The 10,795-nt window shown below is 52.7% G+C and overlaps 1 protein-coding gene across 1 annotated transcript; it reads left to right on the top strand.

Annotated features, from left to right (window-relative positions):
• The first annotated feature begins 1,388 nt into the window (after nt 1-1,388).
• RPN1 (ribophorin I) lies at nt 1,389-9,675 on the top strand. The gene is made up of 10 exons (XM_075432839.1): nt 1,389-1,645; nt 2,311-2,375; nt 3,939-4,245; nt 4,763-4,972; nt 5,941-6,133; nt 6,463-6,562; nt 6,832-6,970; nt 7,154-7,273; nt 7,758-8,003; nt 9,063-9,675. Exons 1-10 carry the CDS (start codon nt 1,421-1,423, stop codon nt 9,243-9,245), a joined length of 1,788 nt encoding a protein of 595 aa, XP_075288954.1. The 5' UTR covers nt 1,389-1,420; the 3' UTR covers nt 9,246-9,675.
• Nucleotides 9,676-10,795: the final 1,120 nt, after the last annotated feature.

Raw genomic sequence — 10,795 nt, 5'->3', positions numbered from 1 at the left:
TTCTCTAGCTGGAAACACGAGGCTGAGGAGCTGAACACCCATCCCTGTGACCATCTCCTGCTGTACTGCTGGAACCCGAAACACAGTGACAAAACTACCCGTTTGCGCTACGATATGCTAGCGGGCCAGCTGCCAAATTCACAGCTCTGGTGCCTAAATAAATCAAAGGGAAGTAATTTGCCAAGGAAATTTCCATGATAGGAATTGGGGGGGCAGTGAGGGGAGAGAGGGAAGGCCAGTTAAGAGGTAATGCCCTTTCGAAGATAGCACACCAGGAGAAATCCCATTTTATTTAGCCTTTGCCAAGGGGCTATTTGATTCCAGATCCAAACTCACAACATTTAGGAAGTCCCCTTCCGACCCTTGGCAATCTCAGGCCAATTCAAAGAGCTATCTCTGTGACTCATATTAGGATCTTAAGGAAAGGCCAAGTTCTGGATCACATCATGCAAACACGAAAAGTCCGTTGTCCCACAGGGCTCCCAGGCAAAAGCCCCGCTCCGGCAATCACGGCAGACAACATCCGTTCCTCGCTTTTATCTGCTTCAGATGTTTGGGCATCGTGTCAATCGCCTCGTCCCTGGTCATGTGTTAAACCACTAACGTTTGCCTTTCTCCAGCTCTCTGCCCACGTTAGCTCAGGGCTGGTTACCGTGCCTCGGCTGCCGGCAGCGCTGGCATCGTTTAACTGCCCATTACCAGCGCTTTTTAGAAGATTTGGATTCAGCTTCACAATCTGCTTGCGCTGACCACCGCCTTACAGAGCAACAGCAGAGTCTGCACACCAACGAGACAAACTGCCCTCGACCGCGGCTGCAGGCAGTCGAAAGCACCCTGACCCCGGCGTTACGCCCTGCAACGCCTGCGCTGACGGCCCGTCCCCAGCCCGCGCCGCGCGCTGCCACCCGCCTTCACGCTTCTGCCCAGTCCAAGCCCTGGCGAGAGGCGGCTTGTGCTGAAAGCCAGGAGGAGACAGAGCTGCTCTGTGCGGCGGCTGGAGAGCGGGCCTGGAAGCACGTGGGTGCCCGGGGTTACTCGCTACGGCCGCTCCTCGCTCCTGGGGTTCCCGCAGCCGGGCCCGGCCGGCCCCGAGGCCTGAGAGCTCGGTAGGGCCGCGGGCCCAGCCGCGCCGGGTGAAACCCCCGGGCTCGCCGCCCGACCGTGGACGCCGGGAAGCAGCGGGGAGGGAAGGGAGGCGGTCGCCCGGGGCTCTGGAGGGGCCCGCCCCGCTGCGGCCGCGCCTCCAGGCCGGCCTTTCTCCTCAGGCACTCCCGCAGCCGCCCTACCGCGCGGGGGGCCTCAAGCGCCGCCGGGCGCCGCCATCGCGAGCCTGCTTCCCCGCTGGGCGCCGCCATCTTGTATCCTCCCCGTACAGCGTGGGCGCCGCCATCTTGCACCCTCCCCGTGCGGCGTGTCGGCCATGGCGGGGCTGCTGTGCCGCCTGCTCCTCTGCCTGGCGGCCGCCGGGGCCGCCGCCGACCTGCTGCTGGAGGAGGCGCGGCGCTCCGTGGACCTCAGCACCCACCTGGCCAAGGTCTCGGCCGAGCTCAGCCTCGCCAACGCGCCGGGCGGCACGGCCGCCTCCGCCTTCCTGCTGGCGCTGGAGCCCGGCCTGGAGCCGCGCCTGGCCTACCTGGGCGCGCAGGTGAGCGCGGGGCGGCGGAGGGCGTCCCGCTCCTCGGGGCGGCCGCGGCTCGGCCTGGAGCGCCGCCCGGGCCTCGCCGCCCGCGGGGACACGTAGGCACGGCCCGGCCCGGCCCGGCCCTCCCAGGCCCCGCCGCCCGCGGGAGGGTTTCTGTCGCGATACGGGACAAAGGGGTGCGAGCGGCCGAGGGGGCAGGGTCTGGGGAGCGATGAGGGGGCTGCTGATGAACGGCGGGACCGCTGCCAGGGGAGCGGCCGCGGCCCCCGCCGGGCGGGGACGGGGGGTCCGGGCACTGGTGTGCCGTGGGCCTGCCTGCTGCCCAGCCCTGCAGCGACCGTGCAGGAGACAGCGCGGAAGCGGCTGCCTGAGGTTCTCGTTTGCACCGGTCGCAGTGACGGGGCTGCCTCGGGGACCATGCTGCGGGGAGCTTGAAAGGGCTATCGGAGATCTCCAGTGTCTGTTCTTGCACAGTGATCACGCTGTAATTTGTATTAATAAAAAATATTATAAAAGGGCCCTTTTTTTCATAAAGGAGTTCTCTATCAGCTTGTGCTTTCTGGGGAGACATCCACCGAAAAAGGGGAGAGGGCCTGTCTGGAGTTTTCCCGGGACATGTTAAGTCTTCTAAACAGCAGGACACTGAGCAGTCTGTTGTTTTGGAACAGGTGAAGGGGGAGGAAGAGGAGGAGAACACCTTGGAAGTGAGAGAGACTAAAGTTAAAGGCAAAAGGTGAGTGTCACCCTCTGAGGTCAGCACCTGGAGTTGTGCATCTGGGTTCTACAGCTGTCCTCACAGCAGAGCAGAAATACCACCCCAGTCCCACATACCTGGAGTTCCTCAGAGTCTTGTTCCTGAAGAGATCCGCTCTGCGCTCAGGCTGCATCCTCTGGTGCTGCAGAGCTGGGGAGCACAGTTTGCACAAGCAGCAAAACCCAGTTCCTGCAGCCAAGAGGCCCCAGTAGAAGTCCTTCCCTTACCTCTGATGCTCTTTCTGTGCAAAATAGCACACATGGTTTTAGATCTCTTCCCTGAGCCTGGCACAAGCAGCACCTACCTGCTTCTCACAGCTACCCGAGGCTGCTGGTGAGGGGAGAGCCCTATAAGGGAGGGTCTCTCTCTTAAATGCAGCTCAGCTGCCTGCAAAGGGGCTCAGCTGCCTGCAAAGGGGCTCAGCTGTGCTCAGTCTCTTTACTTGGTACCTTAAGTAATGTCCTGTTGGTTCATTAAGGGTTGTCAGGTATGAGAAGCAGAATAGCTACAGTCATGCTCTTCCCCATTGCTCCCTTTTGGGGCCTGAAATGGTTGGCAGCGGTGATTACAGAGCGATGTTAAGTGCTCTTTGGCTGTGTCCCCAGAGCACCGCTCTTGATCTGCCATGTGGGGGGTGCCACAGTGCGCTGGGTACTGCGGCCCAGCACGGGCTGTTGCCTGCTGCAGGAGGAGAGGATGCTCTGTTTTGCCCGACACTCTGCACTGCCAAGCTTGGGGTGTTGTGCATGTGCTGCAAGACTGGGCAGGCGGGTGCTTCCTGAGCCCTGAGAAATAAAGGATGCTGGTAAAGTGGCTCAGAAGTACGGTGCTGCTGGGTTTCAAAGGGCAGTAGCTGTGGAGTTAAATGGCCAAGGTGGACCAGGGTTTCTGGCATAGCTGGAGGCCTCAGGTGCTCTTGGGCCACTGGGCATGATTTGAAGTCCATTCACTTCTGTCATCACCTTGGTCCATCGGTACATGCTTACAGGTTTGGTGAAATCTCATTTCTTTCTGTAGTGCCTCAGTCCAAAACAGTGCTCTTTTTCTAGCCATTCCTTAGTTTCAGATCCTGTGAACAAAAAGCTGAGAATGAACAGACTTTGTGGGAACAGGTGCTTAAGATGTTTGTGATTTGTCTTCTGGATATTTGCACGTGCTTCCTCTGATTCAAATCATTCTTGTCATCTGGAGAAGAATGAAAACACCCCTGCTGAAGCATGCGTTATAAATGCAGAACTAGGGACCAGAGCGTGTCACTATTCCTTTTCCAATATGAGACCTGTGTGTCTTTGTGAAGCAAAGACTCTGATTGTGCCTGTGTTCACCCTGAGTTGCCTCCTGTCCTGCTTCCCCAGTCCGGAGTAAGCACACCCCCAGGACAAGGTGTCTGTACGCCTTGGAGGAGCAAATAGACTGTGGCCCGGGTCACACATGATGTATGTGATATATGGGCTCCCATCCACAGGGGATGTTGCAGCTGTTGGATCCGATTGCTCTGTCGGTGGAGATCCCACATGACTGACCTGTTGTTCTCCCTTCCAGTGGAAAATTCTTCTCTGTGAAGCTGCCATCTCCTTTGGCACCAGGAGCCAAGGTCCGTGTATCTGTCGAAATGGTTTTCACGCACGTCCTGCAGCCCTACCCCACCCATATCACCCAAAGCGAGAAGCAGTTTGTGGTCTTTGAAGGAAATCACTATTTCTACTCGCCATACTTCACCAAGACCCAAACAACCCGGGTCAAACTGGCCTCTAGGAATGTGGAGAGTTACACCAAGCTGGGCAACCCTTCCCGCACTGAAGACATGATTGAATATGGCCCCTTCAAGGACATTCCTCCATACAGCCAGGTAAATGTCTGTGCAGAGAGGTGGTGGCTCTGCAGAGAGCATCTTGCAAACATGGCGCCTTCGTCTCAGGGGCTGCTGAGCGGGAGGCAGAAGCTTTTATGTAAGAATGGCAGGCAGAGCCTGAGTTAGCCTGTGTGCAGGCTAGGAACGTGTGCTCCAACAAGGTGCTGGTGGCACAGACATGATTGCTGGCCGCTGCTTGGTGTCCACAGAGCAAACCAAGGAAGTTTGGACATGGTTCTGGCAGGGGTGTATTTGCGGTGGGGAAGACTGCATCTCCAGCCCCCTCACCTTTATAACTCTGCCAGACATGCGGGCTGTCACCTGTCAGTACACCCCAGGTAGCCAGTGCCCTGTGTGAACGGGGCTGGCGTGGCTCAGACCTTCCCGTGCAGACAACTTCAGCTCTCTACAGAATCCTTCAAAGAAGTGTTCCTGTGGGACATGGAGAGAGATTACTGTGAGGGGAGTTTGCTTCTTACTTCAGGTCTAATGGTTTATCTTTTCTCCTTGTTAGGACACTCTGAAGGTACACTATGAAAATAACAGTCCATTCCTGACCATCACCAGTATGACCCGAGTCATTGAGGTGTCTCACTGGGGAAACATTGCGGTTGAAGAGACGGTTGATTTAAAGCACACAGGAGCAGTGCTGAAAGGGCCTTTCTCCAGATACGACTACCAGAGACAGCCAGACAGTGGAATCTCTTCTGTCAAGTCTTTTAAGGTTGACATTTTGCATAATTTTTTTTTTTTTTTTTAAACTGTGGCTTCACCCTTTCTTACATCCCCTGAGGGAAAAAAGATACAGTTGTCCTTTTCCTTCTGTTTGGTAACCATATCCAAGTAGTAAGGGAATATTAAAACTGATCAATTACCAGAGGAGGCTCATGCTAGATATGAATGGTTTTTGGAGATAGATTTAGGATGTTACATGGGTTATTGTATCTGTTGGCCAAACAAACTGCATATACCAGGGCAGGTAGTGTTTCTCTGCACTCCCACCCCTGCAATCTCAGGGACCCTCTAAAATCCTTAATCCCTGTGTTGACAGCTCTGCTTTCCTTTTTCCACTGTGCAAGGGCCATTTATTCTGTCCCCACCCTCTTGTTTTCAGAGTTGCTTTCTCTCTCATATCCTCATCATGCTGAACTAACTGGAAACTCATCCATTCATCGCTTGCTCACAAAGCACTCAACAAGAGTTAAAGCTGTAGCTCTGCTAACCAGATGTGAAAAGTATTATGTGTTTTCATCTGAACCAAAACCTTTCTTGCTGCTTGAAGCCTCCAGGATTGATTGTTGTAATTCTCTGAGGTAGTGCAGCCAAACAGAAATCTCATTTTGCTGAGCGTAAAGCCAGCAAAGCTCAGTGAGCTAGGGCAGCGGGCTAGGGTGAAAAGGGAATTGCTGTCCTGGTGGGCATGATGAGATCCCTTGCTGTCTGGGATATTTGAAACTGGGCTGGAGAAAGCACATTCATTTGGAGGCCAAGTGATTTTAGCGCTGGCAGTCAGTTCTGTGGCTGATTGCTTATAATAGCACAATTTTACCACTCGGTGTGACTGGATGGCTGTTTTGTCATCTCTCATGGGGGAGCGGAGTTTCTCGATGCTTAACAGCCATTACTGGTTTTGCCAGTGTCACTGGAAATAACTCCTGGCCAATACCCTGGCTGTTGCTTCTCTCCATACAGACCATTCTCCCAGCTGCTGCTCAGGACGTCTATTACCGAGATGAAATTGGAAACATCTCCACCAGCCACCTCCTTGTCCTGGATGACTCTGTGGAGATGGAGATCCGTCCCCGCTTCCCGCTTTTTGGGGGGTGGAAAACCCATTACATTATCGGCTATAACCTGCCAAGCTACGAATACCTCTACAATCTCGGTGGGTGGCGCAGGGGAAGGGAATAAGAAACCTTCTCTGTGTTTAAAGGTGATTGCTGTACAGTAAAGAATTGAAAGCTGTGGTATGCTGCACCCTAGCAACAACAGTTGCTAGCTATTATTTCTAGAATACGCAAATCCACCTTCTTTTCTGTGCATCCTTCAGTTTTTTGTAGACATCTGGTTAAAATCTACTTGAGTGAGCTGGTGCCCCCTGCTGCACAGTGTATCCGGCCAGATTCTGCTCGTGCTTCTCTTGGGAGCTCAGCTTCAAGGCTGCCCCTTGTTCTTTAAGGAATTGTAACCACCCTCTGGTCTGCACTCTCTTAGGTGATCAGTATGCCTTGAAAATGAGGTTTGTTGACCACGTGTTTGATGAGCAAGTTACAGACTCTCTGACTGTCAAGATTGTCCTGCCAGAAGGTGCCAAGTAAGTGTCATTACTCCTGGCTTGTTACTGCAGATGGTGCTGTGTTGGTGGCAGTTCTCCAGCCTGCTCTAATGGCCTGAGGACAGTGAAACAAAACCATGACTGTGCATGTGCAGGAGACCTTGGAACACAGCTTTGCTTCCTTTTAGAGTGTTGTTTAAGCTGCGTAATTGGCCTTGTGCTAGAGGCCACGGTTGGCCAGCCAAGTCCTAGATTACATCATCTCAAATACTATGGAGTCATATGGGACTGTCTGGCTTTATTCACAGGAATATCCATGTGGACAGCCCCTATGAAATCAGTCGTGCTTCAGACGAGCTTCACTACACTTATCTGGACACTTTTGGACGTCCGGTGATTGTGGCACACAAGAGCAACCTGGTGGAGCAGCACATCCAAGACATCGTGGTGAGTGTGGCCTCCCTGCATGGTTTGCCTGAGCAGTTGCACCTCCTCTTCAGCGGTGCAGTCAGAGGTTCTAGAAATACACACTTGCTGGACTGCATGGCTGGTTCTGCTGCTGCCTGAGGAGAGGAGCTCTCTCCCATGGTAACATGGGTCACTCCTCAGTGTTTTGAACTTCTCTTCTAGGTTCATTACACGTTCAACAAAATCTTGATGCTGCAGGAGCCTCTGTTGGTGGTTGGAGCTTTTTACATCTTGTTCTTTACTGTGATTGTCTACGTGAGGCTGGATTTCTCCATCACTAAGGTACTGGATGACAAAGAGCCCAGTGGGAGCATTAGTGGCTTACTCAGCTGATGGTTGGAGATTTTTCATACCAGTAGTTCTTGCTGAGTATTCTGGCTGATCGGATGTCTTACTAGATGCTTAAATGGAGCCCTGTTTTTATGCTACCTAAACTCTGCAGAAGTAGCAACGCTTGAACTGGTGTGCTAAGGCTAACCTGAGTTTTGCCTCCTGGATGAAAAGGAATTCCTCCCTGAGAAGCAGACATGTCTGCAGTTCTCCTTCTGCAACACTTTTAACTTACTTGTTAAGCTATTTGCTGGGCTAGGCTGTGTGCTGAAAGGTGCTTGCCCTAGTCAGTACTTGTACCATTTGCCTAATTACCATCAATTGACTTAATTGCAAAGGGAGCAGTTTCTGTAATGGTCCTGTGGCAGACTGCAAGCATGGCTCCATACAGATCAAAGATATGACTGCTTTGATCTTGCTTTTTATCCTCTTGCAGGATCCAGCTGCTGAAGCTAGGATGAAGGTTGCCTGCATAACGGAGCAAGTGCTTACTCTGGTGAACAAGAGACTTGGGCTGTACCGTCACTTTGATGAAGCAGTGAATAAATACAAGCAGTCACGGGACATCTCCACCCTGAACAGCGGCAAAAAGGCTTTGGAGACGGAGCACAAGGCCCTGACAAATGAAATAGCCTCTCTGCAGTCTAAACTGAAGACAGAAGGCTCTGACTTATGTGATAAAGTAAGAAATTATTATTTTATTTTCTTTTAAGCTCTCCTGTTCTTGGCTCTATCAAGTATTCTAGGTGAATTTTAATTTGGGGTTTACTTTCTGCAGCCTGTATATTTTTTTTTTTTCCCCTCTGAAAATGGTTTGATCCCTGCTGGGGGCGTGAAGATCAGTTTATTCTTTTTGCAGTGATGTTGGTTATGCAGCCCTGTAAGTGCTGCTAGTAAACAGCTGCTTGTGCTGTGTCTTAAACAGCCCTTGAACCAGCTGCAGGAGTACAGTTTAATGCTCTTGTAACACAATGCTGATGCTTCTGATTGAGCTCATGGCAGTGACACTAAGGCAAAAATGGAAACTATCAACATGCTATCAGTTCTGACTTTACTACTGACACCAGTCAAAGCAAAATCTCCCTCATCTCTTATGTTCTTGCACATGTGAATTTGGTGCTGACAGAATTTTGGTAACATGATGCTCCTCGGGGGGGTATTTTGCTGTACCATGTTGACAGCCATGGCACAGTGAGCACACACCCACTATCCTTTCCTCCCTCCGCTGTATTTCAACACTTACCTGGATCAACCACTTAACCCCCAAGTGAGGGATACTTTAGTCCCTAAGCTCCATTCAACCAACAGCCACCTTGCTTATCTGTTGTTATCTCAAAGAGTAGCTCTGTCATTACAGACCTGCTTCTCATACACCAGTAACGTTGACTGTAGGGACACAGCTTCCAGCTGTCATAGTTGTGATTTAGCTTGAAGCCTTTAAAATCTGTCATTAAACAGTCTTTAACAGTCATTGCACCTGTCTCTTCCCAGTATGGCTCCTGGGTCCTTGGAGCTCCTTTATCTGCACTGCTTAATTATCCTTTCATGAAATGTTCCTCATAATGTGATGCCAAAGAGAGGTGGTGGCTCAGGAGGCACTATGCAGGGAGTGGAGATGTTTCCACTTAGCGTTGACTTCCTCTTTTGCTCCAGCTTTACCATCTCTTCTATTCCAGCTTCACTGTGGGGATTTTTTTTTTTTTTGGACACTAATACTCCCTTTGTTTCTCACTCCTATAAGGTAAGTGAGATTCAGAAGCTCGATGGCCAAGTAAAGGAGCTCGTTCTAAAGTCCTCGGTCGAGGCTGAGCGGCTGGTAGCTGGCAAGCTCAAGAAGGACACGTACATCGAGAATGAGAAGATGCATTCCAACAAGCGCCAGGACCTGGTCACCAAAATCGACAACATCCTCGACGCACTGTAACTCTCTGGTTTAGCAACTGGGTGGAGGGGAGAGGTGTGAAGGGAGATGAGAAGCCTGGGAGTGGATACACTTTGAGCCAGAACTGCTTCCCAGAAAAGTTAGGGGGAAAGTTGATGTGAAATGTCTGAAAGTACCTTTTGGTTTTAGATTTTCTGTAGAGCGTGTCTGCTCAGCAGCCTGTGCTGTGCAAGGGACCACGACATCGTGCTGTTTGGCTGGGTAACAGGGTTTCTTTACCAGAGGTGAGGCTCAGCCAGGTTATAAAACAGTCTCCCACTTTTGGTTTTCCCTGTACAGATGTGCCCTGACTAAATGCACACAAACAGCCAGTCTGAGCACAGACACGCTCACGGCAAATCTGAATGTCGCATCTCCAGAAAGAATAAAAGCTGTCTTTGTTGTACTTTGAAATAAAACCACCACTGCCTCAGCTTTATGTGTTGTGGAGGGGCGGGGGGAGGCAGAGGCGCTGGTGCAGGGGGGCTGGGTGCCCCTACCCTCCCCACGGCCAGGCAGCACCGTTCCCTGGGGAGCAGCTCCCACCTCAGCTGTGTGCCGTGACACCCGAGCTGTGCCACCCCGCGAGAAAGCCAAGCCCTTGTTCCCTAGGGACATCCATGCGCCTACACCCTTACAGGGGGGAAAAAAACCGCAGCTCGGCCCTTCCTGCTGTCCTGGCTGGGTGCCAGACGCTTTCCCGTTGCGTGTGACAACAGTCCCTGTGTCCCTTGTGCTGCCCCAGGTGTGAGCGAGGGCTGCTGGATACCCAGGGGTGCACATGCAATTCCCTGAGAACTGCAGTCTGGAGAGAATTTTATTTTCCTGTACCTCTCTGCCTCAGTCCACTGTGAAACACCCCCGAGCTGGCTGCAGGACTGGAACAGAGGTCTCTGCTGCACAGCTGAGATGTGGCTGCAGCTCAGCGCGATCTGAGCCACCCCCGACGATGCCGGTGCCAGAAGTGGCTGTGCTGGGGGTGGAGGTGTGCCACGGTCCCTGCGCTGCTCCGCGGGAGGCTTGGAGCAAATGCTGCCCGCAGGCCCCGTGACTGGACCCGCGTCCAGCCCTTGCCAGGCCACCCGCGCTGCCTGTCCCTCTGTCCCGGGCCCACATAGCCAAGGTCTCTGTCACAGACACACTGTCCTTGCCCTTTACTACCCCACTTAGCTTGGAGGGGCTTCTTATCTTGGATAAAAGTTGTCCTTATCCTCTTCTGGGATGCTTTTCTCTTTTTAGAAGATACAGTCGGTAGGAAAGCTCTTTGCTGCAGGCCACACAGCTTCCAAAGTGGGTTTGTTAGGAGTATTTTGCTGCAGGCCTGAGCCCAGGCGCCCGCCACGTTATCTGCCAGGTGCCAGCTCCCTCCTGTGCCCACAAACCTCACCCTGCAGCGGGGTGGGCAAGCCTGGATCCCCTGCCTCGCTGCTCCCTGCGCAGGGGCTGTTGGGAGCGCTGAAACAGCGAGTCCTGCTTGACCAGGGTGGGGATAAATAACAGCTAGAATCAAATAAATCATCATTAACCCACTGGGCCAAAACAGATGCATAGTA

Source organism: Opisthocomus hoazin, chromosome 11 (assembly GCF_030867145.1).
Source record: "Opisthocomus hoazin isolate bOpiHoa1 chromosome 11, bOpiHoa1.hap1, whole genome shotgun sequence".
NCBI lineage: Eukaryota > Metazoa > Chordata > Aves > Opisthocomiformes > Opisthocomidae > Opisthocomus > Opisthocomus hoazin.
This window is presented reverse-complemented; position numbering and strand designations above follow the sequence as displayed.